At 45.8% G+C, this 27264-nt stretch overlaps 3 protein-coding genes across 6 annotated transcripts; 2 read left to right on the top strand and 1 right to left on the bottom strand.

Annotated features, from left to right (window-relative positions):
• Window positions 1-900: 900 nt before the first annotated feature.
• Window positions 901-7685, bottom strand: LOC135241575 (cytosolic 5'-nucleotidase 1A). Its single transcript, XM_064312079.1, has 7 exons — window positions 7592-7685; window positions 7142-7247; window positions 6653-6781; window positions 5446-5578; window positions 4990-5115; window positions 3210-3373; window positions 901-2125 (listed from the first exon to the last, which is right to left on the bottom strand). The coding sequence occupies exons 2-7, from the start codon at window positions 7178-7180 to the stop codon at window positions 1847-1849; spliced, it is 870 nt and encodes a 289-aa protein (XP_064168149.1). The 5' UTR covers window positions 7181-7247; window positions 7592-7685; the 3' UTR covers window positions 901-1846.
• On the top strand, window positions 3261-14620 carry syt8 (synaptotagmin VIII). The gene is given in 10 exon segments (XM_064312078.1): window positions 3261-3396; window positions 8677-8832; window positions 9694-9845; window positions 10524-10702; window positions 11044-11127; window positions 11728-11895; window positions 12566-12733; window positions 13587-13701; window positions 14315-14464; window positions 14467-14620. Coding segments are annotated over 8 exon segments (1086 nt in total). The 5' UTR covers window positions 3261-3396; window positions 8677-8832; window positions 9694-9718; the 3' UTR covers window positions 14562-14620.
• Window positions 14621-19760: 5140 nt separating this feature from the next.
• Window positions 19761-26615, top strand: LOC135242210 (uncharacterized). Of its 4 annotated transcripts, none has more exons than XM_064313186.1 (6): window positions 19761-20766; window positions 21801-21895; window positions 22141-22221; window positions 24138-24195; window positions 25023-25207; window positions 25742-26615. In XM_064313186.1, exons 4-6 carry the CDS (start codon window positions 24150-24152, stop codon window positions 26606-26608), a joined length of 1098 nt encoding a protein of 365 aa, XP_064169256.1. In that variant the 5' UTR covers window positions 19761-20766; window positions 21801-21895; window positions 22141-22221; window positions 24138-24149; the 3' UTR covers window positions 26609-26615. The 4 variants fall into 4 exon arrangements, with proteins under 4 accessions (XP_064169256.1, XP_064169257.1, XP_064169255.1 ...); XM_064313187.1 differs by lacking the exon at window positions 19761-20766 and adding an exon at window positions 20977-21270; XM_064313185.1 differs by lacking the exon at window positions 19761-20766 and adding an exon at window positions 20977-21228.
• The last annotated feature ends 649 nt before the right edge of the window (window positions 26616-27264 follow it).

Here is a 27264-nt window from a genome sequence, read left to right on the forward strand (position 1 = left end):
TCTCCAGCGTGTGCTTCGATCACAAGAGCAGAACATTTCTCAATGTTTCTTCCTGTTCGCACGAGTGTGTGGGGGAAATGGCAAAGCCACATCAAAGATTGTGAAATGGCAATTGCAAGAATAATGCTTTCCTCACTTCAGCATTTGTGTCTTTGGTGCAGAGTCAGAATGAAAAAAAAAAAAAAAAACCTCCAAACCTGCTGTTGTTGCGTTCATTCTGTTGATGTGTATTTGTAGACTAAAATGTTAAGAAATGTGTGAGATCTAAATCAATGCGACTGCACGATTATTGTGGTTTATAACAGGGTGTGGGTTAATTTAAAAACTGGTTTCCTCTTTTTTTTAACTTTTTACTTGCTATTTGAATCTTCACTTCACAGAACCTACTCCTCTGCATTCAGCGAGCGAATAAATAAGGCATTACTCCCTGAAACAGACAGTGAGTGCATTACATTACAGGCATTTAGCAGACACTCTTATCCAGAGCAATTTACACAATTTTTTTTTCATTGCATCCATTTATACAGCTGGATAGATACTGAAGCAATGCAGGTTAAATACCTTGCTCAAGGGTACAATGCCAGCCAGGAATCGAACCTGTGACGTTGAGGTTTACAAGACCAACTCCGTACCCAGTATACTACACTGCCGCCCATGGCACTGCCCCTTCCATCAAAGCCTTTGTAGTTTGTGTTTGACCTGCTGAACCTCTTAAAGGACACCAGCGGAGTTAAATCTCTGAACAATCAGTGGCATTAATCAATCAATCAATTATGAAGTATAAAAGTAAATCAGCAGCACTGTAGGCCTCAATTAACTGTGAGGTATAAAAGTAAACCAGCAGTACCGTAGGCCTTGAGGCACAGAGGTGAGTATCCCCACTTTTAGTGTGTCAAACTGTTGTTTTTTTTTTGTTTTGTTTTTTTGATGGTGATTCAGGTCAGTTTCTCAGAATAATTAAGCCGGTTACACAGCTCTGTGAAAGGCAGCACGGGGATCTTGTGACTCAGTAGAAAAGGTGCATTGTAATGACGACACATCCATCCGTGACTCAGGCATCATGAGTTGCTGAATTGGCACATTTTTTCCAAGCATTGGATTTGGCAACAGTTGCTGAAGATACAGAGAATGATTCTGAACAAATATACAAACCACCAAAAATTAAGTGTCAGTCAAATCAAGCAATTTAAAAAAAAAAAGAAATGCATGCAAAAGTAACAAAACGCATGTGACACTATACCAACAGTTCTGGTCACACGGCAAGCAACCTTTTTTAAGCAGCTTGATCTGCTGACAGGTTTACTCTGTCTGCTTAACGAAGCCAGGACAACCTTATCAAACCTTTACAAAGCGGCCGTGAAACATCTGGCTTCCCAGCATTCAACACCCTCTTTCTGCAACAAGCTTTGATCTCCGCACAGGCATTGGCCAACACGCATTCCCTTACATCCCCCCAGTTCCTTACTAGCCATGGAGTCAAAGTCCACGTGGAGAAATGCATGAAGGCGATTCGGATGCTGGTTTTGCGTTAAGCGATGAGGGGTACTGTCGTTCACCTGTATTGCTGGCTGTCCGATCTGGTAAAGAATATATTTATCTGGCAATCGAAGCACCCTGCAGGACAGTTACAAGCAAGCAGCTGGTTTACAGACTGACATACTGTGTACGCGTAGCGGCACTCAGATATAATTAGTATGAATTTTTTTGAACTCGGCACATTAAAAGAAAAGCGGTTCAGAAGAAGCGATGACCTCGGAATCCCGTCAGCGGAACCTTCCGGAATAAAGAGAGAGACCCCGATAAGACGCGACCCCCCCCCCCCCCCCCCCATTCCGTCTGACGGACGTCACCGTCGGAGTTCCGCGGGAACGCCGTGCGGGTTCGGCAGTCCGTGGTCGTACAGGACGTGGGGGCGCACTTGGGCCAGGATGGGGCCCCGGGGGGCCCCCGCCAGGTTGAAGGCCTCGTCCACCTCCAGGCCCCAGCCGCGGAGCGTCTTGAGGGCGCGGGCGCAGGCCTCGCTGGGGCTCCACGCCACCACCAGGCAGGTGCGGAGCGGGCTCCTCTCCAGCCGGAATCGTCGTCTCATTTCCCCCACGCACCTCGCAAACTCCCTCATGGCGCCCTTTGTCGGGGGGAAGAAAAATACTAAAACAGGAGAGCGCACCCCAAGTTTTCAGCAACAAAAGTAACGACATTCTGAAACTGTGGGTAAATTCAGGGAAATAAAACTTCTCCTGAAAATGTTCTAAAACCATCTCGTTGGGCTGATTACATTTTTTTTTCCTAGAGAGACAGTCCTCCCACCCCACACATTTTTTCCCCTTTATTCAGAGAGAGGGGGGGAAAGCAAAGGGGCTTACAAATGGAGAACAGAACATGCCCCAGTTAGCCTAGCGCTGAGGATGGAAAGTTATATGGGGGTCATATAGGGGTTACCTTTATAGCTGTGATGTGCTGCAGCTGGGTAATGCAGTTAGCCTAGCACTGAGCAGGGACAGCTCATACTGGGTTACCTTTACAGCTGTGATGTGCTGCAGCTGGGTAATGCAGTTAGCCTAGTGCTGAGCAGGGAAAGGTCATACTGGGTTACCTTTACAGCTGTGATGTGCTGCAGCTGGGTAATGCAGTTAGCCTAGCACTGAGCAGGGACAGCTCATACTGGGTTACCTTTACAGCTGTGATGTGCTGCAGCTGGGTAATGCAGTTAGCCTAGCGCTGAGGAGGGAGCGCTCATACAGGGTTACCTTTACAGCTGTGATGTGCTGCAGCTGGGTAATGCAGTTAGCCTAGCACTGAGGATGGAGCGCTCATACAGGGTTACCTTTACAGCTGTGATGTGCTGCAGCTGGGTAATGCAGTTAGCCTAGCACTGAGGATGGAGCGCTCATACAGGGTTACCTTTACAGCTGTGATGTGCTGCAGCTGGGTAATGCAGTTAGCCTAGCACTGAGGATGGAGCGCTCATACAGGGTTACCTTTACAGCTGTGATGTGCTGCAGCTGGGTAATGCAGTTAGCCTAGCGCTGAGGTGGGGATGGTCATACTGGGTTACCTTTACAGCGGTGATGTGCTGCAGCTGGGTAATGCAGTCAGCCTAGCACTGAGGTGGGGATGGTCATACTGGGTTACCTTTACAGCTGTGATGTGCTGCAGCTGGGTAATGCAGTTAGCCTAGCGCTGACCAGGGAAAGGTCATATGGGGTTACCTTTACAGCTGTGATGTGCTGCAGCTGGGTCTTGCTGAACCCCAGTTCTTCCAGAACTGGCGCCGTCTCGTCAGTCAGGCCCAGAATATCCCCCATGAACAGAACCCGGAGCGGGCCGGTGGAGTCCAGGACACTCTGCGGGTACAGCAGCGCAGCCGGGACACCTGAACGCGAAACAGAACCACAGGTTTGACACGCATATGCGCGCACACACACACACTGGATCCTCCGCTCCTATGGTCATTCAGTCCTCCCTCTCTGTTATGGGAAGTTCTGGATGGTAACCTGAGGTTCTGGTGCCATATTACAGTACATAGGGTTCCCCTAGCACAAAGGTGCACCTCCCCTAAATTACTCAGCCCCTTCTCTAAATTACTCAGCCCCTTCCCTAAATTACTCCGCACCTCCCCTAACGCTAAGGGCAATACACAGAAATAGGTGCTCAATGCATTTTCCTGCAAAAGATTTAAAAACCCAAAATCGGTTCCCGTTTAAATTTATGATGCAACAAGGACCTACTGTCTTTTAAAAACACTTCGTTTTTGTTACCATTCGCTAGCCTAATTATTGCATTAGAAGCCAGTAGCTAGCATAGCAGTGCATGTGGTTCCTGCAGCATACGATCACACGTGTGATTACAATGTTAAAGACAAAGTTTTAACAATGATGACCACACAAACATTTTCCACTGCTGTGTTTTTGTTAAAATTATATTGTAGACACATCAGTTAAAATTATTTGGACTCAAACAAAGGGGCGGGGGGGGGGACTCTTCAATATAATGGAATAACCTTGCTAATATAGAACAAAAACAGACTTTGAATAACACAGTTGATGACACTTTGACCATGTCAGTCTTCCAAGTAAGTCATATTAAACAACGGGCCAAAAATTGGTATTAAAGTAAGTTTCTTAAAGTTTTGCACAACCCCAGTTCCTGAAATAGAGCAGCCTTTGATGCAATCTTCCGGGCAAGACGAGCATCCACACCCACCGTTTTACCTAAATGCTTTTGCAACTAACTGATATTGTAGCTACCAATCTAAAATACTAACTTTGTTATAAACTTATATATACACACACATTATGAGAAGGCCCTGGAGGTATTCATTGCCATTCCAAGGAGGATGAAATACAGACAGCTCAGTCTGCAAATAAGGGCCCCCCCCACACCCCCAAACAGCCCAACCCTAGTCCACCCCCATTTCTTATTCCTTTAAAAGACTATGTAGATAATACATATGCAGGTTGTCGCTCAGGTGAGATAAGGAGGTAAAAAGAACAGTGGCTGTGCTGTTGCCCCTGGCTATGCCTGTGAATTGTGACAGATTAGGTAACCGCTCCACTTTTCAACAGCAGGTGCATTTTGAAGGGGTGGGTGGTATGTGCCAGAATCTCAGGGTTTGAAAGCAGTTTGGAATATGCTGTGAAATGCACTGATGTTGGGTTAGCTATATTATGCTTATAAATAATAAAAGGTACCTCCTTTATGCACACTAGCATGCCTCTCTTTTACCCCCCATACAAAAAGCACTTGCTTTTTGCAGTAAGTGTCCCCCCCACCACCACCCCCTGGACAGCTTAACCTCCACTTCTCCTACAGACCCACCCAAACAACCCGTCCCCCCCCCCCCCCCCATCATCACCTACCCCAAAGCATTTCCTGGGGGAAACGCTGAATGTACAAATTCCACAGTATTGGACTGGGATGCATTACACAATGTTCAGGACATTCATCGCATTGGAAGGTGTCACTGTGTTGTGAGTGTAGCATAAATACCCCTTTCCCAGGCCTTGCTGACGTCATCCCGGGCCGTTGACAGGAACAGCTTGACGTGGTTCGAGCGCAGGGGTTCTGTGAAATCCTCCTCCGGTCCGCAGAAGCAGAATCGGCCAATCTCGAGACCTTTTGGGAGAGAACGGCGTGGGACATTTTGTAAGGAACTGCAGAGAAGAAAGAAGGGAAAAAGCTTGAAAGAAAATGAATGGTGCTTAAATAGCATGCGGCTATCTGAGGCTCCATCAAACCAACGGCATTTGCGAGCGCATTCCACAAACTACTGGTACCATAATGCACTGCGCTCCGTCATTCCACAAACTACTGGTACCATAATTCACTGCGCTCCGTCATTCCACAAACTACTGGTACCATAATGCACTGCACTCCGTCATTCCACAAACTACTGGTACCATAATGCACTGCACTGCCCTCCGTCATTCCACAAACTCCTCTTACCATAATGCACTGCACTGCCCCTCGTCCTGGAGCGGCTGTTGGAGCTGCCGCTTTTGGACACGAGCATCACGTCAAACAGCAGCGTTTCCTTCGCGTCCCTCTCCAGCAGCTTCTCGTTGACTCTCTGTACTGCCTTCAGAGAAGAGAGAGAGAAATTGGGCTGAAATCCCCACCCATACGCTGGCTGTGACATGCTACACTGATCCCCCCCCCTATCAGTCTGTCGCCCAGGCCGGGGCCATTTTGGGCTGCGTCTGAGCCTGGTCAATACCGCTGGGTTCACCTCTTGATGGAGGAACCCAGCCAAGGTTTAGATTTTCATTTTCTTTTATACTTCTACTAAAGACACTGTGATGAAGAAATGTGGGCTGCGTGTGGTTAAGCCTACATCGGATCCTTAGAAGGCAGTTTTCCTGACTGCTGCAAACCGCGGTTTCTTCAGCCCTGATGTTCATAGCATTTCAAACGGCCGCTCAAAGCTTCAAAGTGTCTGGTTACACCGCAGAAACCCTAATCCCCCCCCACCCCCCCAGATGGGAGAAAAGGGATCCTGAAGTTTTTTTTTTTAACTGTGCAATCAGTTTAGAGTGAACACAGTGTTCAAGGTGAACCACAACAAAACCCAGAAAAAAAGTTTTGCATCCTAAATTCCACCACATAGAATGGGAAGTGATGTAATTCTGTCAGTGACTTATACCACACGATGGATCGTATCATCAGTGCGATCCTACTTAAGATATTTCGTGGTCAGCAATTCATTTAAATTCAGTTAACTGGGGAAAAACCTGTAGTAAATAATTAATTGAACTTCAGTGTAGTACCTGAACTGAAATTGAATTGGTCGTAAATCAGGGATATTCAAATCTGACCCTCAAGGCCAGTAGTACTCCTGGATTTCATTCTTCCCCTCCAGTCAGGGCTGATTTAAACCTGGGACATTAGACAAGTTAAATGTCTGACCAATCAGTGGCATTAATCTTTACTATCATTGGCAGAGCTTTATCCAAGCGTCAAAAAGTGTTCAGTCGAGAAACTGCTAAACACGGGTTCAGTAAGGTATTGTTAATCGATCAAATTATCGGGTAGAAAATAAAAACCGCTGTACTACTGGCACCGGGGGCCAGATGTGAATATCCCTGGCCTAAACTGGTGGCCTGTCGAAACAAAACCTGGCTCCATCACGGACACGCTGCACCTTTTACAGTACCTTAATGAAGGCGAACGCTGCACCCGTTTTAAAAGGCTCATTCTCATTGGCTCCAGGCCCCTCCTCTTCCTCCAGATCAAAGACAGAGCTGGCAGTGACTGCAATAACCACTGCCCGCGAGGAGTCTTTCTGTAGGGAGAGAAACATTATTATGTTGACCTCTCAAAAGCACCAGTAATTATTCAATCTTAGGAGCCACTGTTGCACCATCAAACGTTATAATTAACTAAGTTTCATTAAAGCGAGTTAATTTAAATTCAGTTAATAAACTGGAAAATTCCCGTAGAACATTAAGGAATTTAATTGATTTCCTGGATTGAAAACGAATGGATTGACCCAGCTCTGGTAATTGCCAACAAAAAAAAAGATGAATGAAGAGACTGTGACCTTCCAGTTCAGTATTTATTACAATAACTTAATGCAATCCTTGTGTAAACTCCGGGGCTCTATTTTGCAAATGATACATGCATTCACATGAAGTGAATTTACCTGTTTCACCCTTGTGTTCAAAACGATGTTCGCATCCATCGGAGACGTTTGTTATCGGCACAGAAGTTAGGAAGCGCTGCCAATCAGGGAAGAAGTATCGTCCGATCTATCAAGTGAAAAAAATTCTGTCTAGCTGATTATTTTGTAATGAACAATGCACTCATTATTGCTTGTAACCTGTACGTTCCAAATGCTATCGCAATTTAATCGATTCAATTTATGTCTTTTGAAATGTGGCGAATAAGGATATTTTGCTGTCTGGCTAAGGGCACTTCTGTTGACGTTCCCCTAACTAGTTATAAATTCGCTACACAACCTTAAAAGCAAACCGTCAAACCAGTGATCGCCATAAGAAAGTGCAATTTGCTCTTGATATATGGAGCAAAGTCAGCTCGTTAGATTAAGATTATCCAGTAACATTTTATTTTCTTGTGCTAGCCATGTAAGGACCTTTCAGTTTCGCGAACAGCTTCTTCCTCCTTGAGAAGGGTCAAATCAAAACGTGTACTGCCACCTAGTGGAGGAAAGTAGGAAGAGGAGCCGACTCCGATCAAGAGGAATGTTCTCTATAGAAGTTATTACTAATTGTTATGCGACAGCAATGGACTGTTTCGAATTAATTCACTGCTGGGGGAAAAGGTCAATTCTAATCCAAATCATGCCTTTAAGAAACAATTTTTGTTAACTTTTAAAAATGGTCTTGTCCTGTTCAAATTATTAACGATCAAGGGATTGAATCTCTGTTACTTGTTCGTATGGAGTCAAAGTAAATATTGCAGAAATTGCTGAGTTGAGTCCTTGCTTTTTTTATTGTTTTTGCTTAAATGATTTTGTCTATCATGTTTGTATAAAAGTTTTTGTTGTATGTAAGTGGATTCCAGGAAGAACAGTTGGTGCCTTGGGGATCAGCCAATGGGGATCTAATAAAATCATAATCAGATGAGATCTGTAAGTCTGAATGTGTTGATTCACTTCCTGTGGTCAGGATTTTTTTGTTTTGTCTGAGACCCCCTCCTCACACACACACACACACACACTAATGATTTTCTCTAAGTAGTCCCCTGTAATGTACAGAAAGAATAGACATTTCCATTGCAATGTATTAGAAATATCGCTTTGTGTAGTGCAGACATCAGTTGACACTGTGTCATGTCATACCATTCCATTTGGGGATCTCTACTGTACCTCAGAACGTCTGGCTCTGAGTGGCATTATTTTAGCCGCTGCTGTTGTCGTTATGAGGAGGGAAGGCTGCTCTTCTGTGGAAGAGTAAACAGTGGGGGAAGTCTTTGCGCACACTGCAGCCCCTGAACTCGTTTTCCTTGCCGTTCTTGAGCAAACCTTCGTGTTTACATTCTGTGTTTGCTCGGGATGAGTATGCTTATATCAGCTAAGAAATATAGAACTGAAGATACCGTTTTTTTTTGTTTGTTTTCCTTGTCTGTGATGTCTACTTCATGATTCAGAAGACTTGATTATTATAATTATTTTTTTATATATCGAGGGTCTTTTTAACATCAGTGCCATTTCTGTAGATATAGCGCCATGCAGCGGGTCCTGCGCGTCTTGCGTACAGCGTGCCTGCGGGGGACTGGAGACGAGATGCGTCCCTGGGCCGTTCTGCCTCTTCTCCAGAGCTCAGGGTTTACCTGGAGCAGACAGGTGAAACTCTTCAGTCCTGGGGAAGGAAGGTAGGAAACGACCAACGCTTCTAACTTTTCTCATCCCCTAGCTGCACTGCTTATTCCACTTTAGCATTTTGGGTGTCTCATGCCTTCTAGTTTGACTTGGGATAGATTAGGTCAGAGAGTAATGTTTACTGTGTGAACTGGACTTTGTGTTCATGGCTATGAATAACTGTTACAAAATGAGTCTTGCACCTTATCGGACCTGTGTTTTGCAGCTGTTCCAATGACCTTTGGTATGCACTTATTGTACGTCGCTTTGGATAAAAGTGTCTGCCAAATAAATTTAATGTTAGCACAACTGTTAGTACAGAAAGTAATTACTTTCAATCTGTTTTGCCACCAAAATCTTGGAACTTTAAGACAGTTGTAGTCAAGGTGGTGTGTTTCTTTAAGGAAATATTTATATAAAAGTATACACATCTGTGTGGTTCCCCAAGGAAATTATTTATATAATCTGCCCACACCAGGACTACTGCCAAATGTGCATTACTGACTCCGACCAGCAGAGGGTACTATTGGATACTATAATTGCTGTGATACTGGTCTAACCTGATAATGCAGAAAGGATGCCATTATAATTCTTTCATTATTGTTTTAATTGGCACAACTGTCAGACTAAAAAAACAGACTAATGCTATCTTTCCTCATTATTATGAATTCTGATTCTTTATGGCTATGATTATGAAGATAAAGAAATAATTATTGTATTATTCATTAATTTACATATTTGTATTTTCAATCATAATTTTTGTTATATGTATTTATTAATTATTTTTAGTCTCTTCATATTCATATTTTCATATTTTGTGTTCTAAATGATGAATTATGTATAATTTATTGTGTGGTGTTTGTGTCTAATTCCAGGTTTCTCGGCCTCAGCCCATAAATCATGCCTCACACACCCTCCCAACATTCAGACCCTCGGGCCGGCTCCACCGCTACCCCCACCCCCGCTTTTAACAGCACGACCACTGCCCCCCCAGGCTTTCTGACGCAGCTGCTCGACAGGATCCCCCGTGAGTGTCTGTCTGCGGGTGTCACATGCTGCCCCCCCCCACCCCCCCCCTCACCCTCCCCCCCCAGGCCCCGCGGAGCCGTGCAGCTGCACCTGTTCCTCTTTGCGTATCTGATTCCGCACCAACGGCACATTACTGACCGCTCAGTTTACACTCCTTGACAGGTTTCTCTCCCCTGAGTCCACTTGGCTGCGCTCTTGCCTCACGTTTAGAATTTTGCTCCACGACCAGCTAACGCTGCGCGGCTGCAGCTCTGCTGCAGGTAATGCGGCTTGTGCTGCGCGGCTGCAGGTACTGCGGCTAACACTGCATAGCTGCATGTATTGCGGCTAATGCTATGCATCTGCAGATATTGCAGTAAATTTTGCATGGCTGCGGGTATGGCAGCAAACGCTGTTTTTGCAGATTTGCAGATTTTGTGGCTAATGCTGTGTAACTGCAGCTCTGCAGCAGATATTGCAGTTGGCGCTGCATGGCTTTGGCTAATGCAGGGCTAACCTTATCTTTATTTTTCTGGCAGTGCCACTGTGGGCCATTAACGCCATCTTGGCTCTGATCTTCCTACTGTTTCTGGCCTGTGTTCCGTGTTTCCTGGCAGTGCCACTGTGGGCCATTTACGCCATCTTGGCTCTGATCTTCCTACTGTTTTCTTGGCCTGTGTTCTGTGTTTCCTGGCAGTGCCATTGTGGGCCATTTACGCCATCTTGGCTCTGACCCTCCTGCTGTTCCTGGCCTGCGTCGTGTGCATCTGCGTGAAGTGCTGCTGCAAGGACAAGAAGAAGAGGAAACAGAAGAAGAAGGATGTGGACCGGCCGATGAGCTTGATTGATGTGAACGGCTCCTCTGGCACCGAGCTGGTAGGGTTACTGGCACTCCGCCAACCTGAGAGGTTTCTGTTATCGGCGGTGTCAGGTGTGATATAGCGCCCTGCCCTTTCCCTACTTTCACTGTGGATGAACAGCTGAACTGTGTCCACTGGTTTGGGAGAGCCTTACTCTAGGGACTGCTCATTTCCATACAGGCGAATGCCTAATGGCCTGTACAAGGTGCTCTCAGAATGTGCACATAAGGAAAGCCACAGAATTACTGGCAGTCTTCCTCGGCTCAGAGCCGTATCGACGATGTAATTGGTCGGCGTGCCTGTGGCGCTCTCTGCGATTGGCCGGTGTGGCGTTTGATGGTGCCTTCTGATCGGCAGGTCCAGCCTGAGGTGGAGGACTCCTCTGACGAGCCCAAAGGAAGGCTGCTCTACTCACTGGAGTACAGTCCACACAGCTCAGAGGTGGGCTCCGGTGACATCACGGCGGCACAGCCAATCAGCTGTGAGCCAGCATGGGTGTCACAGTGGTGCTGCTCGGTAGTGCATGAAGGTCAGGGGTTCGACCCCGGCTGGGGCCTTTCTGTGTGGAGCTTCCATGTCCCTGTGGGTTTCTTCTGGGCTGTCCGGTTTCCTCCTGCAATCCAAATACAGGTTTGGGTAATTTGGGTGGGGTGGGGGGGCATTGTTAACAGGGTGTTGCTGTAAAAGCAAGTGTGCTCAGTCAATCTACCCTATATAAATAAAGGTTAATCAATATACTTTTGGACCTCTAATATGTACTGATGTACTGTGATCTATACAGTTCCTTTGTGGAAAAACCTCTCTGGGATTTTTACCAACTCTTTCTTTATTTCTTCTCTAAACATCTTATTGCTTTTCTGTCCCTGATCCCTTTTGGTAGCATGTCATTATTTTATGGTATGTTGCATGCATATGGGTGGAATTTGCCATTCTCCAGTGTGCGTATTTGGTCGCTGTCCGTGTATCCTGTTCCATGGTCTAATCTGATTGGCTGGGCTCGTCAGCTGTCCAGTGGCTGACAGCGGGCTCTCTTCCTGATAGGTCACGGTGGGGGTGATGGAAGCGGCCGGGTTGAAAGCGGTGGCCCAGGAGGGCACGTTAGACCCTTACGTCAGACTCTGCATCCTGCCAAACAACACCAAGACCTTTGAGACCAAAGTGTTCAGAAGCACTCTCAACCCGGCCTTCAACGAGCATTTCACATTCAAGGTGTGGCGTTCAGGCTGTTCATCTCCGGTACGGACAAGGGGTGTTAAGCTCCGGTCCCGGAGGGCCGCAGTGTCGGCTAGTTTTTGGAGTGATTCCAGTACCGAGGTGCTCAAGTTATTGATTAGCTCAGGATTCCCTGTGCGATTGGAGTTACACTTGCAGATATAGTGCCCCCTGCTGGACTGGTGTTAAACCTGCAGACACTGCAGCCCTCCAGGACTGGAGTTAAACCTGTAGATGCTGGGGCCCTCCAGGACTGGAGTTAAACCTGCAGGCACTGCGGCCCTCCAGGACTGGAGTTAAACCTGCAGGCGCTGCGGCCCTCCAGGACTGGAGTTAAACCTGCAGGCGCTGCGGCCCTCCAGGACTGGAGTTAAACCTGTAGATGCTGGGGCCCTCCGGGACTGGAGTTAAACCTGCAGACACTGCGGCCCTCCTGGACTGGAGTTAAACCTGCAGAAGCTGGGGCCCTCCAGGACTTGAGTTTTGAAATCCCTGCTCCAGGGCAAAAGTGGTGTAATTATTTCACCATTTCATGTTTTATGAGGAAAGGGGTCATTTTTTGAGGTCGCTGATGCTGCTGTTTCTTCGTTGGGGGGTGGGTTGTGTCTTTGTGAGGTGACTGATGCTGCTGTTTTTGCCTGGGGGGGGGGTTGCGTCCCGTGTGCAGATCGCTCAGTCGGAGCTCAGCCGGTCCACCCTGGTGCTGCAGGTGTTCGACTTCAACAGGTTCACCAAACACGACGTCATCGGCGAGCTGCGGCTGCAGCTGGGCGCGGTCGACTGGAATCACGTGATCGAGGAGTGGGGGGATTTGAGCGAGGCGTCCGACATCGAGGTAACGGCGGGCGGCAGGCCAGGTCCTGATTGGCAGGGCTGGAGCGGCGGCAGGCCGCTGCAGTGTAGCTCCGCCCCTTCGCCTGTCTGCCCTTGTATTCTTGTATTATTTCCCCGCGTTTTTTTTTTCCCCCAGTTTGTAACATTTTTATTCCAAATTACTGTGTCCAGTTGTGTTTGTGTTGGGGCAGCATCTGCGCTATGCTAGTTCAAGAGGCTGTATGCTAGCATGTGTGGTTGCTCAGTTTCACCGAGAACTCGCTCATTCGTTGTGGCCAAAACTATCCACCAATCACTGTCACCATTGTGCTATCAGTTGTTACAAATGCAGAGCTGTCCCTGTGATCAGGCTCTGTGCCCAGGGCCCCGCCTTCTCCCCTAGGGCCCTGCCTTCTCCCCTAGGGCCCCGCCTTCTCCCCTAGGGCCCCGCCTTCTCCCCTAGGGCCCCGCCTTCTCCCCTAGGGCCCTGCCTTCTCCCCTAGGGCCCTGCCTTCTCCCCTAGGGCCCTGCCTTCTCTCCTAGGGCCCTGCCTTCTCCCCTAGGGCCCTGCCTTCTCTCCTAGGGCCCAGCCTTCTCCCCTTGGGCCCCGCCTTCTCCCCTAGGGCCCCGCCTTCTCCCCCAGGGCCCTGCCCTCTCCCCTAAGGCCCTGTTTTCTCACCTTCCTTTGACAGCAGAAGAATCAGAAGCTGCCAAATGTTTTGGAGGGGCCCCAAAATTATTATTATTTTTTGCCTTGGGGCCCCCAAAAGTCTCAGGACGGCTCTGTACCTGCATGCTCAGTGACTGGTGAAGCTTCTTTCTGATCTTCTGGTGATGACACCATTCTCTCGTCCCTATACTGTCTCTCTACACAGGAGAGCTTTGGAGAAATCTGCTTTTCCCTGCGCTACGTCCCCGCAGCGAAGAAACTGCGCGTGGGGATCCTGGAGGCCAGGAACCTGAAGAAGATGGACCTGGGGGGCATGGCAGGTGCGTGGAACACAGAGGACAGGTAGATTCTCCTGCCGTGTTGGGCAGGAGCTTCAGTGACCAAGACAGCTGAGCTGGCTGATGTTTCACAAGCAGTAGTGTGTGAGGCGGGGATGTATGTGTGCGTGGGTGTTCTGGAGAGAAACCTGAGATGGTGCGAACCTCTTCTGTCAGCAAACCATGAGTTGGGTTCTGTTCGTTTGATTTTCTTGTAGAAGTGGTGGCATCCCTTCTGCAGGATTCCAGATGCTGGAAAACTATGTGACGTGGCATGTAGAGACTGTGCTGGCCACACAGAGGTCCAAAACTACATGTAGTGACTACATTTGTGTATAAGGTGTATGTTGTATCAACGTTTCTGCTTCACTAACAGCATGTGAACCGGAATCCACGTAACCTCCTGACTGTTATCTTCACTTGGGCACTGAACAGATTCTCAAGGTTGTTAATCGCTGGTTGACCACAAATATACGATTGGTCTGAAGTCCCTTGTACATTACATAACATTTGTTTGGCAGACGCTTTTATCCAAAGCATACCAAAGGCCATTGGAACAACTAAAAAACACAGGTCCGATAAGGTAAACGTTGTTTTGCCCTCATCTCCTTTGTAGATCCCTATGTGAAAGTGCAGCTGATCCTGGGAAGGAAGAAGTGGAAGAAGAAGAAGACGTCAGTGAAGAAGAAAACGCTGAATCCCTACTTCAACGAAATGTTTTCCTTCGACGTGTCATTTGACCAGATTCAGGCAAGTGGGACTGTAGTGCTGTGATTCATGGTGATTATGATGATGATGAGGATGATGACGATGATGGCAGTGTTTCACAAGTCCCGCACACAAATGGGACTGAGCTGAAGTAATCAGGCCTGGCTTGAATATTTATTTGAGATGCTTGAAGTCTATCGATGCAGCTATAAAACATTTTTAAAAAAACTCTTGCAGACCCCTGAAAATTTTGAACAAAAATGTATCACTAACCAAAACTTACAATTCAAAGAAAGACTGAATTTCATCCTGAATAATTGTTAAAAATGGGTGTTAATTTGCTATCCTGCAATCTGCATGCATTTTAATGTATTTTCAGTCAACCAGTTACTACACTAAATGGCATTTTATGAGCCCATCTAAAGAGGTCAGAGAGTCAGTGATTAATTATGTGGCTCCCAAAAGGGCTTTGTGAGCTCATTCCACCTTTGAAGCACGGCGTAACGTGGGCTGTGGCGTGACCTCACAGATCTCTGCCTGCACGGTCAGCTGTGGCGTGTGGGCCCACGACAGATGACCGCAACGACCCATGGGAATGCTTGGGGCACGGGAACATGGCCCTGGGCGACATGCTCTGAACCCGCCGACCGTGCTCAGTGGCACACGCTGCTGTCGCGAGCAGGTGGTCGGCTCAGTCAGAGTCCATCACATCCCGCTCATCACAAAACCTTCTGAGCTCAGGAACTCCATCAATCGATCTTGGCTCAAACAGTCAAACCTTCTGAGCTTCAAACCCTGCTACCGTCCAACATCGCTGCTCATCGCACAAACCTTCTGAGAGCTCCTCAACGGCTAGACGTCTGTCCACATCCCGCTCATCAACAAAACCTTCTGAGCTCAACGTCCGTCCAATCCGCTCACAAAAACCTCTGAGCTCAGACCATCCCGTCACCATCCGCTCATCAACAAAACTTTCTGAGCTCAAACGCTTTGTCCACATCCCGCTCATCAGCAAAACCTTCTGAGCTCTCAAACGCTGCGTCCACATCCAGCTCATCAGCAAAACCTTCTGAGCTCAAACTCCCCCATCCGCATCCAACTCTAGCTCACCCTCACACAAACCTTCTGAGCTCAAACGCTCCGTCCACATCCTGCTCATCAACAAAACCTTCTGAGCTCTCAAACGCTGCGTCCACATCCCGCTCATCAACAAAACCTTCTGAGCTCAGACGCTCCGTCCACATCCCGCTCATCAACAAAACCTTCTGAGCTCAGACGCCCCGTCCACATCCGCTCATCACAAAATTTCTGAGCTCAGACGCTCCGTCCACATCCTGCTCATCCAAAATTTCTAGTAACGCTGTGTCACATGATCTCACAAAACTTTGAGCTTCAAACTGTTCCACATGCCTCAAGCAAAACTTGCATTTGTACATGTTTTCAGCATGTCATATTGTCAAATTTGTTTGGGGTATCAGTTGTTACACATGATAATTGAGCTTTCAAAGGTACCATGCCTACAATCTAGGTTTTTAGAGCTCAATACTAGGGTTGAGTTGCTTCTAGGTGGCTAGGAAAAAACGGTAAGTCTGAGGGTTGAGGAAGTTTACGGTTGGTTCAGCAGCTTGAAGAAGGGTAAGGACATGGGTTGTTATGATTTGAATGAACCAAAATTGTCTCTAGTAGCATGTGTACCTATGACCTATAAATATGTGAATAAATGCATATTTTTTAAGCAAAATTTTGTTTTTAAATGACCTCAAGCAATTATTTTCATTGTATGTGTATCATGATATTACTTGTTTTATCAATTTTAAATGGTATCATGATGCTTTCAATGGTACCAATGGCTCCAATTAGGGTTTAGGGCTCAAACTAGGGTTAGGGTTAGGGTTAGGAAAATGGTAAGTCTGAGGGTTGAGGTAAGTTTACGGTTGTGTTCAGCAGCTTGAAGAAAGGTAAGGACATGGGTATGTTAATGATTTTGAATGAACCAAAAATTTTCTCTAGTAGCATGTGTACCTATGACTATATAAAATGTGTAATAAATGCATATTTTTTAGAGAAAATATTTTTGTTTTTTAAATGACCTCAAACATATTATTTTTCATTTGTATGAATGTATCCATGATATTACCTTGTTTTCCATCAATTTTAAATGGGTTTTCTGATGTTTTCAAAGGTACCAATGGCTTCAATTAGGGTTTAGGGCTTAAACTAGGGTTAGGGTTAGGAAAACGGTAAGTCTGAGGGTTGAGGCAAGTTCACGGTTGTGTTCAGCAGCTTGAAGAAAGGTCAGGACATGGGTTGTTGATGATTTTGAATGAACCAAAAATTGTCTCTATAGTAGCATGTGTACCTATGACATACAATATGTGAAATAAATGCATATTTTTTAGAGAAAATTTTTGTTTTTTAAATGACCTCAAACATATATTTTTCATTTGTATGAATGTATCCATATGATATACCTTGTTTTCCTCAATTTTAAATGGTTTTCTGATGTTTTCAAAGGTACCAATGGCTTCAATTAGGGTTTAGGGCTAAACTAGGGTTAGGGTTAGGAAAACGGTAAGTCTGAGGGTTGAGGAAGTTTACGGTTGCGTTCAGCAGCTTGAAGAAAGGTAAGGACATGGGTTGTTGATGATTTTGAATGAACCCAAAAATTGTTCTACTAGTAGCATGTGTACCTATGACCTATACAATATGTGAAATAAATGCATATTTTTAGGAAAATATTTTTGTTTTTAAATGACCTCAAACATATTATTTTGCATTTGTTTGAATGTATCCATGATATATACCTGGTTTTCCATCAATTTTAAATGGGTTTTCTGATGTTTTCAAAGGTACCAGTGGCTTCAATTAGGGTTTAGGGCTCAAATTAGGGTTAGGGTTAGGAAAACGGTAAGTCTGAGGGTTGAGGAAAGTTTACGGTTGCGTTCAGCAGCTTGAAGAAAGGTAAGGACATGGGTTTGTTGATGATTTTGAATGAACAAAAATTGTCTCTATAGTAGCATGTGTACCTATGACCATACAATATGTGAAATAAATGCATATTTTTTAGGGAAAATATTTTTGTTTTTTAAATGACCTCAAACATATTATTTTGCATTTGTATGAATGCATCCATGATATATACCTTGTTTTCCATCAATTTTAAATGGGTTTTCTGATGTTTTCAAAGGTACCAATGGCTTCAATTAGGGTTTAGGGCTCAAACTAGGGTTAGGGTTAGGAAAACGGTAAGTCTGAGGGTTGAGGCAAGTTTACGGTTGCGTTCAGCAGCTTGAAGAAAGGTAAGGACATGGGTTTGTTGATGATTTTGAATGAACAAAAAATTGTCTCTATAGTAGCATGTGTACCTATGACCATACAATATGTGAAATAAATGCATATTTTTTATGGAAAATATTTTTGTTTTTTAAATGACCTCAAACATATTATTTTGCATTTGTATGAATGTATCCATGATATATACCTTGTTTTCCATCAATTTTAAATGGGTTTTCTGATGTTTTCAAAGGTACCAATGGCTTCAATTAGGGTTTAGGGCTCAAACTAGGGTTAGGGTTAGGGTTAGGGTTAGGAAAACGGTAAGTCTGAGGGTTGAGGCAAGTTTACGGTTGCGTTCAGCAGCTTGAAGAAAGGTAAGGACATGGGTTTGTTGATGATTTTGAATGAACAAAAAATTGTCTCTAGTAGCATGTGTACCTATGGCCATACAATATGTGAAATAAATGCATATTTTTTTAGGGAAAATATTTTTGTTTTTTAAATGACCTCAAACATATTATTTTTCATTTGTATGAATGCATCCATGATATATACCTTGTTTTCCATCAATTTTAAATGGGTTTTCTGATGTTTTCAAAGGTACCAATGGCTTCAATTAGGGTTTAGGGCTCAAACTAGGGTTAGGGTTAGGAAAACGGTAAGTCTGAGGATTGAGGCAAGTTTACGGTTGTGCTCAGCAGCTTGAAGAAAGGTAAGGATATGGGTTTGTTGATGATTTTGAATGAACAAAAATTGTCTCTATAGTAGCATGTGTACCTATGACCTTACAATATGTGAAATAAATGCATATGGTTTTAGGGAAAATATTTTTGTTTTTTAAATGACCTCAAACATATTATTTTTCATTTGTATGAATGCATCCATGATATATACCTTGTTTTCCATCAATTTTAAATGGGTTTTCTGATGTTTTCAAAGGTACCAATGGCTTCAATTAGGGTTTAGGGCTCAATCTAGGGTTAGGGTTAGGAAAACGGTAAGTCTGAGGATTGAGGCAAGTTTACGGTTGTGTTCAGCAGCTTGAAGAAAGGTAAGGACATGGGTTTGTTGATGATTTTGAATGAACAAAAAATTGTCTCTATAGTAGCATGTGTACCTATGACCTTACAATATGTGAAATAAATGCATATTTTTCATGGAAAACATTTTTGTTTTTTAAATCGGTTTTCTGATGCTAGAACATGGGTTTATTAACATTTTTCAATTAACCAAAATCTTTAGTATCATGTGTACGTACCTACCAGACCTGACTGAATGGTGTTTTCCTTGCTCGTACTATGCAGTCTCATTTAGAAATATGTTTGTTTTGTTGATATTTTGTTGAATACAGTTATTGAGTGTGGGGTAGGACTAAACGATTTAACTTTTTAAAAACATGTCATCGTCATGAATCAACTTCTTTTATAAGATTTTGCCAATTTCTGAGGTTATAATTTTGAACTGTACGCTGCAGGTTTTCTCTCCGTGATTCGCTGAAACTTGTTTGCAGATATTTCACCCAGCCAGTCAGTCAGTCTGTAATGATAAATGTCAATGAACCATTGCATTCGTACACAGTTTAGCTGCCTCTGTGGTGACATCACACCTGACGAATTTAAAAGTACACAGATTGAATTTAGCCATGTTCACCACTATTTTCCAATGCTGATAATTTATTATTATAATGAGATTTTCCAAATTCGGGAACAACATCCAATCAGCAAAATGGCTCGGCTTATTTGCGAAGTTGTTGGACACTAGTTGGACACTAGTTTCCGTGTCTCATTCATTGTAATTAACGCTGTTCTCTATCGCAGCAGTAGTAGCGGACGGAAGAACCGGTGGCTGAATTCAGAATCAACAGCGCGTGCATTGCACTGAGAAGGCTAGAATGGAATACTGGTGGCCATCATACAAGAACTCAAGACTGGGTCAGACTTCAAATTCCACATGCTAAAACACAATTAGGCAAAATCGCTTTTCAATTTTGTGCTCCTCGCACCTGGAATGAGTTACAATATGTTTTAAAATTTTCATTAAACGGTGCTAATAGGCATGGCTTTACAGATAGTAAAATTTGATTGGTTGTTTTTAAATTATTTATTGCTTGGAAAAATTTTATAAATATTTAATTTCTTATTTTACCGGGTTAGTCCCATTGAGGTAAATCTCTTTTACAAGACAGACCTGGACATGAAGGGCAACATATTTAGTTTCTGATGATACAACTCAAAAGCATACAAAAAGAACAAGGACACGCAGAATGTGCAAAAATACAATCAAGTGCAAAAAGCAATCAAATTACAGCTTAAACGTTTGCAATTTCAAACCGAATCTGTTTCCAGCTCCTTTACGATAAGTTTAAATTCACTGAGAGAACAGTTTTTATTTTCTTCCCCTTTATCTTTTGACCCTGTAACTCGGCACCATTACTGAAAATGGGGGGTGTCTTTCCCTCGATGTGTCACCGAGATCTAAATAAAGGTGTGGGGCAGTTTAAAGGTCGGTTTGCAGCCTCCTCTCTTTGAAACCCACGAGGCGCCGCTGGTTGCCATGTCACCGGTGTGCAGTAAATTGATTTTTCCGAGCAGCAGGCCCTGCTCGCTGGCTGTCAAAACAGCTAACCGCTTTGATCCTTTCAACGGCGTCACCCACACGCGCCAGGTCTCTCACGAGAAGCCTGCTGCCGGTGACCTCGCGTTGCAGTCACGATTCACACTACCCTTGCCGCCCCGCCCCACACTTCCCGTCATTCCTCATCAGTGTATTTGATTAACATCAAATGATGTCCTGGCAGTTGCTGACATCATTTGATGTTGCTGAGGTTTTGTTAAAGGACATTCAGATCCTTGTAGGGACGTGTTTAGTCGTGACATCAGAATGTGCACATATTACCAAGATAGGCTACCTGTTGAGGCTGTCCAGTTGGAGCACGCCGTTGACCAGGCAAATACTGGGGTTGCCCTCGGCAGTTCCTCAGTTCCCAAAAGAGCGAGCGGTGTAGCCTACCTGGGATGCCAAATGGACTGATGAAGCATGAGACAACGCGGAACACGGCCCGCGATTATTCACAAATACCCAAAGGTGAGCCGAACTAATCTAGGGTTGAGGAATAATTTAGCTGTGTTGTATGTGAGATACAATATTATGCAATATTACTACAGCTACTAAATAAAATATAAAATAATAAACAATATAACAATAATAATAATGATGATGATAATGAAATTAACATGCACTGACGCATGTATTTAGCGTGCTTGCATTATGTTGCAAGTTATCAATCATTCGAACTTGGGAAGGGTTATTGACAAAGATATGTTGCAAATATTAGAAGTGAAAACAGACTGACCTTTTGACAGAACTTTAAAACTCATAGCATGCGGAAGACTACAAGCACAGACTCGAGACAGCTTCGTGCAATCTTCCGACCCTTAAGACTACATTTACCAGCTCCCGCTTCTTGTCGCGCTACTGAGGTAATATGATTGTCCACGTGAGCTTCCCTCAGCTGGGTGCTGCATAGCGCGAGTGAATGGAGAACGGGTTTGTTTTAAAAATGCTATTTTCAGCCATTAGTACTTTATGGTGATTACTTGTTTAAGATAACTTACATGCTACAAAAGCGCTTTTAATTGTGAAGGGTAATATGGGCGCACAGTATTAAACGGGCAAACGCTGCAGTCTCAGTGGCTATGGGATGCTATACTTATAGAAAGATCCGCAGTGATGGGGAAAAAATGCATTTCACGTTCATGCGATGAGTAATAGCCTTTACTTCCTGCATTTGTATGGAAAATGTTTTCTGCATGTTTCATATAAGTGCCGTCAGTGTTTTATAAAGCGCTATATTTTAGTAGCTGTTCAGCTAAGCGTGATGAATCGGACTGAAATTCCATTGAACACAAATCTGTTCGTTTTTCCTCTGCTTGCAAAATTGCGTGGGTGTCCCATTTTTTTGTTACGTTGTTTTACATTTGTGACTGTGCATATGCCGCAAACCTCTCTGACGAATATGAAATCTTCAGTGATTTGTACGTGTTAAAAGCTACGTATGGGATATGGAAATGCATTTATTAATTACACGGGAACTGCCACCCCCCCTCCTTTCTTCCTAGATGGGCAGAAAATGGAATCCGTGGGAAAATGGAGAAATATTCTATAGCACATACGTTGGATAAGAAGTTGAGTCACATGAAGAACGGCAGGACAGGTAATTGTGATTTTTTTTGTGAGATGTGTTTGTGTTCATTTGACGTTCTGTTGGAAAATGTTATGTGCACCACCGCGTGTAACTGCTTATTTACTAAATTGCAAACTTTTACCTTCGGCCTGGAGTTTGCATTGCAAGATACTGTATCTACGGCATGTTTAATGCACATTAAACCGTAAATGTAGACCCAGATTGTTGTGAATGGTAGTTTGTTATTGTTATTTTTCTGTTTTGTTTTCTTAAAGGAATGATTGGAAAACATCTTCAAGGCACCTTCAAGTTTCACGATTATTTACGATCGGCGTTTCCTTCAGAATGTGCTGCAGGTAAGATGTTTTTCCCTCCCTCCGGTGAATTTAACTCTTTTTTTTTTTTTGTCAGAGCTATAACCGGGCCTCCAGGCTCTGTGGAAAAAATGTTCAATTTAAAGTATCAGAAACAAGAAAGGGCTCCGCGCGATTGGAACTGGCGCAACGTGAACAGATTTTACAGAGCAGGTGGCGCTAATGTTTACGGACATAGAAAAATAATCCAGTTTACATATGGACACACTATCTTATCTGTCCTAACAGTAACTCCCCTGCAAACATTGATATTTTTCTTTTTGTCTGGTTTATCTCTATTTAGCCTTTTGGCTCCACGGAGTCTTTGATGTTAATGTTTAACCGGACTGTATTCAATATGGCCCTGATTATGTTGCGCGAGCTGCGAACCCTCATAGTCTGTTATGCGACGTCATTGGTTGTGTGATGTTGCAGATTTGCCAGCATCTCGCCATATGTTATTCTGCTTACTGAGAGCAATATTCAGATAATCCAACTTTTTTTTTTCTTCTGGAATGTGTTAACTGAGGCTATAGGTCTAAACAGTGGAGTTGTATTTTATGTAACTTGGTTAAAAAGCCAAAGGGACCCAAAGTAAGTTTGTTTTCTTGCGTTAAGTCATAAGAAGTGTTAATTATGAGCTAATAAGGAAGCTTTAAAAATTCACTGTTCTGTTGATCCATTGACTTGATCTGACTTGAAACTGACTGACATGTTGGTCACCAGGCCGACCATTACATTACATTACAGCATTTGGCAGACGCTCTTATCCAGAGCGACGTACAACAACGTGTATAACCATAACCAGGAACAAGTATGACGAAACCCCTAGAGAGAAGTACCGGTCCAAGTGCAGGGAACAACCGCATAGTTCAACTTGGTCCCTGAAGGTTAAACCGATTAACACTAACAACGAGAACGGCAACAACGCAGTCTATGGAAAAAATACAAGCAGTAGCTAAGACAGTGACCAGAGGAGGATGGGTTTCCCCCTTGAGCCTGATTTCTTCCCATCTGCCACAGGGAGTTTTTCCTTGCCACTGTCGCCTTAGGCTTGCTCCTGTGGGGGTTTAGGCCAGGGTTGTCTGTAAAGCGTATTGTGACAACTGCTGTAGAATAAGCTGTACAAATAAAATTTGATTGATTGATTGATCTTGCAGGATACTGATTAATGGAAGGCATGAATTAATTGTGAAATGCATATTAAAACTGGAGGCGAGAACTATTCATTTAGAAGCTTCATGGAAAAGAATCCAAAATTCAAAGAGAAAAGCAAGGGGTCAGCAATTGAAATGGCAGATGTGAACGTTTGCTCTCAATAACACAGCCACAAAACAATCTTAAGTCTTAAGAAAAGTCACTCCCAGACACAGAACAAAACAAAATGGATGCCAGCTGTCCTTAGGCAGCCGGAGTGCGCTTTGGTGCTCCAGTGTCGCGGGTATTGTGGGTAACGCCTGCCTTAACCCTGATTGTAGTGTGTTAAGTATGCAGGTTTAGTTGAGCCGTATTTATATCACAAAACGTGTAAAACAGTAGGACAGGGGCAGCCAATTCTGTTCCTGCAGGGCCGGTGTCCCCAATGACACTGGCCAAATGGCTAAATAGCTGATCGCACTTATTGTGTACAGTTAGACCAGCATAAAATATTTAATGTTGGGACACAGTAACAGTCTTCAGCTAACGTATCATTTACTACATTTTTTGGGCTAATTTACTACGTGGAAACAGAAGTTGGCACGAAACCCAGAAACTGATCACCGTCCTTGCCCACCGCTGCAGTAGGGCAAAAATAATAAGAAAAAATATGTTGTGCGTAAGACGTGAATGTTGATAAGATTGTAATTATGAATATTAATTTTTTTTAAAACGCTGTTGTGCCATGTTGGTTTACCTTGTGCTCTGTGTTGAACATACAGCTGTGTGCTGACATGGAACCCTGTACAGAAGACAATGAACAGACACAGTTAAACGAAGGTAAACATCGTCGAAGGCCCTAACCGATCCGGGTCCGAACCGAGTAAATTTGGAGCCCCAGTTTTGTCAAGACCGCCGGTCCTTGTACCCTTTCTGTGTAACCGTAACCCGTTATAGTTATCGCCTCAGGGTTGTTTAAGTACTTCAAGAGCGATGGCCAGGAGAAGGAAGGCTCAGCATAAAATTTGCAGCTAGCTGCTAATGAATCTCCCGCTCTTTTGTTGCGCTCCTCGCGTTGGCGGTGTTGAGTGGCGCTCGTGCGCTTAATTGGGCGGCCTGATCGCTGCTGTTTTTCCACCCTTGAGGACCGTCATTTGTGTCGCTGCTCAGACAGGAGCTGATTAAGCGAACCTGTGTCAGGCTCCTTTTGATGTTGTTTCTGGGTCATGTAAGGCTCCATTAAGATGGGTAGAAGGTGTTTTGTGGCCCCTGTAAGGCTGCATTATCATGGGGCTTCAAGGTGTTTTTAGTCCCTTGTAAGGCACCATAAACACCGTGAGAGCCCTGTGTTATGGAGCCCCTGTAAGACACCATTTACATAGGTCCCCTGTTAGGCTGCTTTAAAATGGGGCCTCAAGGTGTTTTGGGGGCCCTGTTAGGCTGCATTAACATGGGGGCTCATGGTGTTTTGGGTCCCCTGTAAGGCTGCTTTAACATGGAGCCTCAAGGTGTTTTGAAGCCCCTGTAAGGCTGCCGTAACACTGGGCTCTCATGGTGTTTTGTGGCCCCTGTAAGGCTCCATTATCATGGGGCTCTCAAGGTGTTTTGGAGCCCCCGTAAGGCTGCCGTAACACTGGGCTCTCATGGTGTTTTGGGGCCCTTTGCAGGTTCCTGTCCAGACCTGATGATGAGTAGGAACGAGCAGCTGGAAGCCCGGCGGGTGGCCATGGCGCTGACCCCCCAGCTGCCCCCCCGGATGCACCGGCCCCTCTGCCTGTCCATCTCCTCCGACAGCAACGGCCGCTTCAAAGCCCTGGAGACGCAGGAGTGGAAGAACAACCTGAAAGCTCAGGTGGGTCGCCCGCGCTCCCCTGGGGACTCCGGCCTGGGTGTCATCGATTGTGGCGTTTTATGGTTTTTTAAGTGGGGTAAACGTGTGACAAAAACTAACACCACACTAAATGTGAAGAGTTATTGGGCCCAGTTTGACAAACAATAGATTAATCCACTCCTAGACTAAATTCAGTTTTGAATGTGTGTGCGTGTGCATGTGTATATGCCTGTGTTCATATCTGTGTGTCTGTGTGTATGTATATATGCCTGTATTCATACCTGTTCCTCAGTATGTGTGTGTGTGTGCTTGTGTATATGCCTGTGTTCATACCTGTGTGTGTGTGTGTATCCTCATGTTTATACCTGTGTGTGTGTGTGTGTGTGTGTGTGTGTGTGTGTATACCCTCATGATTATACCTGTGCCTGTGTGTGTGTGTGTATATATATCCTCATGTTTATACCTGTATCTGTGTGCGTGCGTGTGTGCGTGCATATGTTCATACCTGTGTGCATGTGAATATGCCTGTATTCATACCTGTGCCTGTGTGTGTAGATGGAGCAGGCCCACAGCGCCGGGGCAGCCAGCAGCACCGGGTCCCTGGAGCGCGCCTCCCTCTTCTGCGCCTCCGTCGGCTCCACCCCCGCCTCCAGCTCGGGGGGCCTCCCCAGCCCCGTGGAGCCCCTCACCAAGAGCCGCTCCTCCAGCCGCTTCGCCCTCTTCTCGCCCCCCTGGAACAGCAGCTCCGAGTCCGACTCCAACCCGCCGTCCCGCTCCGGCTCCAAGAAGCTGCGCAAGTACACCCGCAGGGGCGGGGCCGGGGGCGGGGCCTCCGCCAAGGGGGAGGAGCCTCCGGACGCCAAGCCCGCCCCGCAGGCCGAGCACTTCCACTACGCGGAGCCCTTCATCTCCAAGGTGACGGACTACATCTACGTGGGCAACCTGAACGCGGCGTACAGCGGGCGCACGCTGTGCCGCAACAACATCGACAGCATCGTGGACATGAGCAGCCTGCCGGGCGAGAGCGGCCTGCGGCTGATCCCCTGCACCTGCTCGCGCGGCGCCCGCCACACCTGGTCCCGCCTGAAGGTGGACATCGGCGACCTGTCGGACTCCGGCCAGCGCTGCTTCCAGGACATCAACGAGTGCATCGACGCGTCGGCGGGCAAGCGCAAGCGCGTGCTGGTGCACTGCCGCGACGGCCACTCGCTGGCGCCCACCTGCGTCATCCAGTACCTGATGGTGCGCCAGAACATGCGGCTGCTGGCGGCCTACGAGCTGCTGCGCTCCCGCTACCCGCTCAACATCGAGGAGGGCCACCAGGACGTGCTGGTCGGCCTGGAGAGGGCGCTGCGGCCCGGCGCCGACGTGGACCCCGAGTGCTTCAAGGTGGCAATCTCCCGCAGGGTGGCCTGGACCTAGTCCTGACCCTAACCCCCACCTCTCCCCCTTACTGTAGCCCCCTGGGCCCACGGTGTGCAGTGCTCTCATTTTTGTTTTTTTTTCCACCAGGAAAAACTGGAGGCTTGCTGTATTTTTATTTTGTTTTTTTTAAAAGTTCTTGTCGAGTACATGCTTGCAGGTTTATCTCCGGTCCTGGAAGGCTGTGGTGGCTGATTTCTGTTCTCAGTGTGTTTCGGTGCAGCGGTGTCTGCTTGTTACTGTCCACTGCAAACACTTGGTCTTCAGGGCAGAAATTGGCTGCTGGAAACCTCCAACCTGCAGCTAAACCGGCAGACACAGCGCCCCCTCCAGGACTGGAGTTAAACCTGCAGGCACTGGGGCCCTCCAGGACTGGAGTTAAACCTGCAGGCACTGCGGCCCTCCAGGACTGGAGTTAAACCTGCAGCACTGCGCTCTCCAGGACTGGAGTTAACCTGCAGCACGCGGCTCTCCAGGACTGGAGTTAAACCTGCAGGCACTGCGGCCCTCCAGGACTGGAGTTAACTGCAGGCACTGGGCCTCCAGACTGGAGTTAAACCTGCAGGCACTGCGGCCCTCCAGGACTGGAGTTAAACCTGCAGACACTGCGGCCCTCCAGGACTGGAGTTAAACCTGCAGACACTGCGGCCCTCCAG

Source organism: Anguilla rostrata, chromosome 16 (genome assembly GCF_018555375.3).
Source record: "Anguilla rostrata isolate EN2019 chromosome 16, ASM1855537v3, whole genome shotgun sequence".
NCBI lineage: Eukaryota > Metazoa > Chordata > Actinopteri > Anguilliformes > Anguillidae > Anguilla > Anguilla rostrata.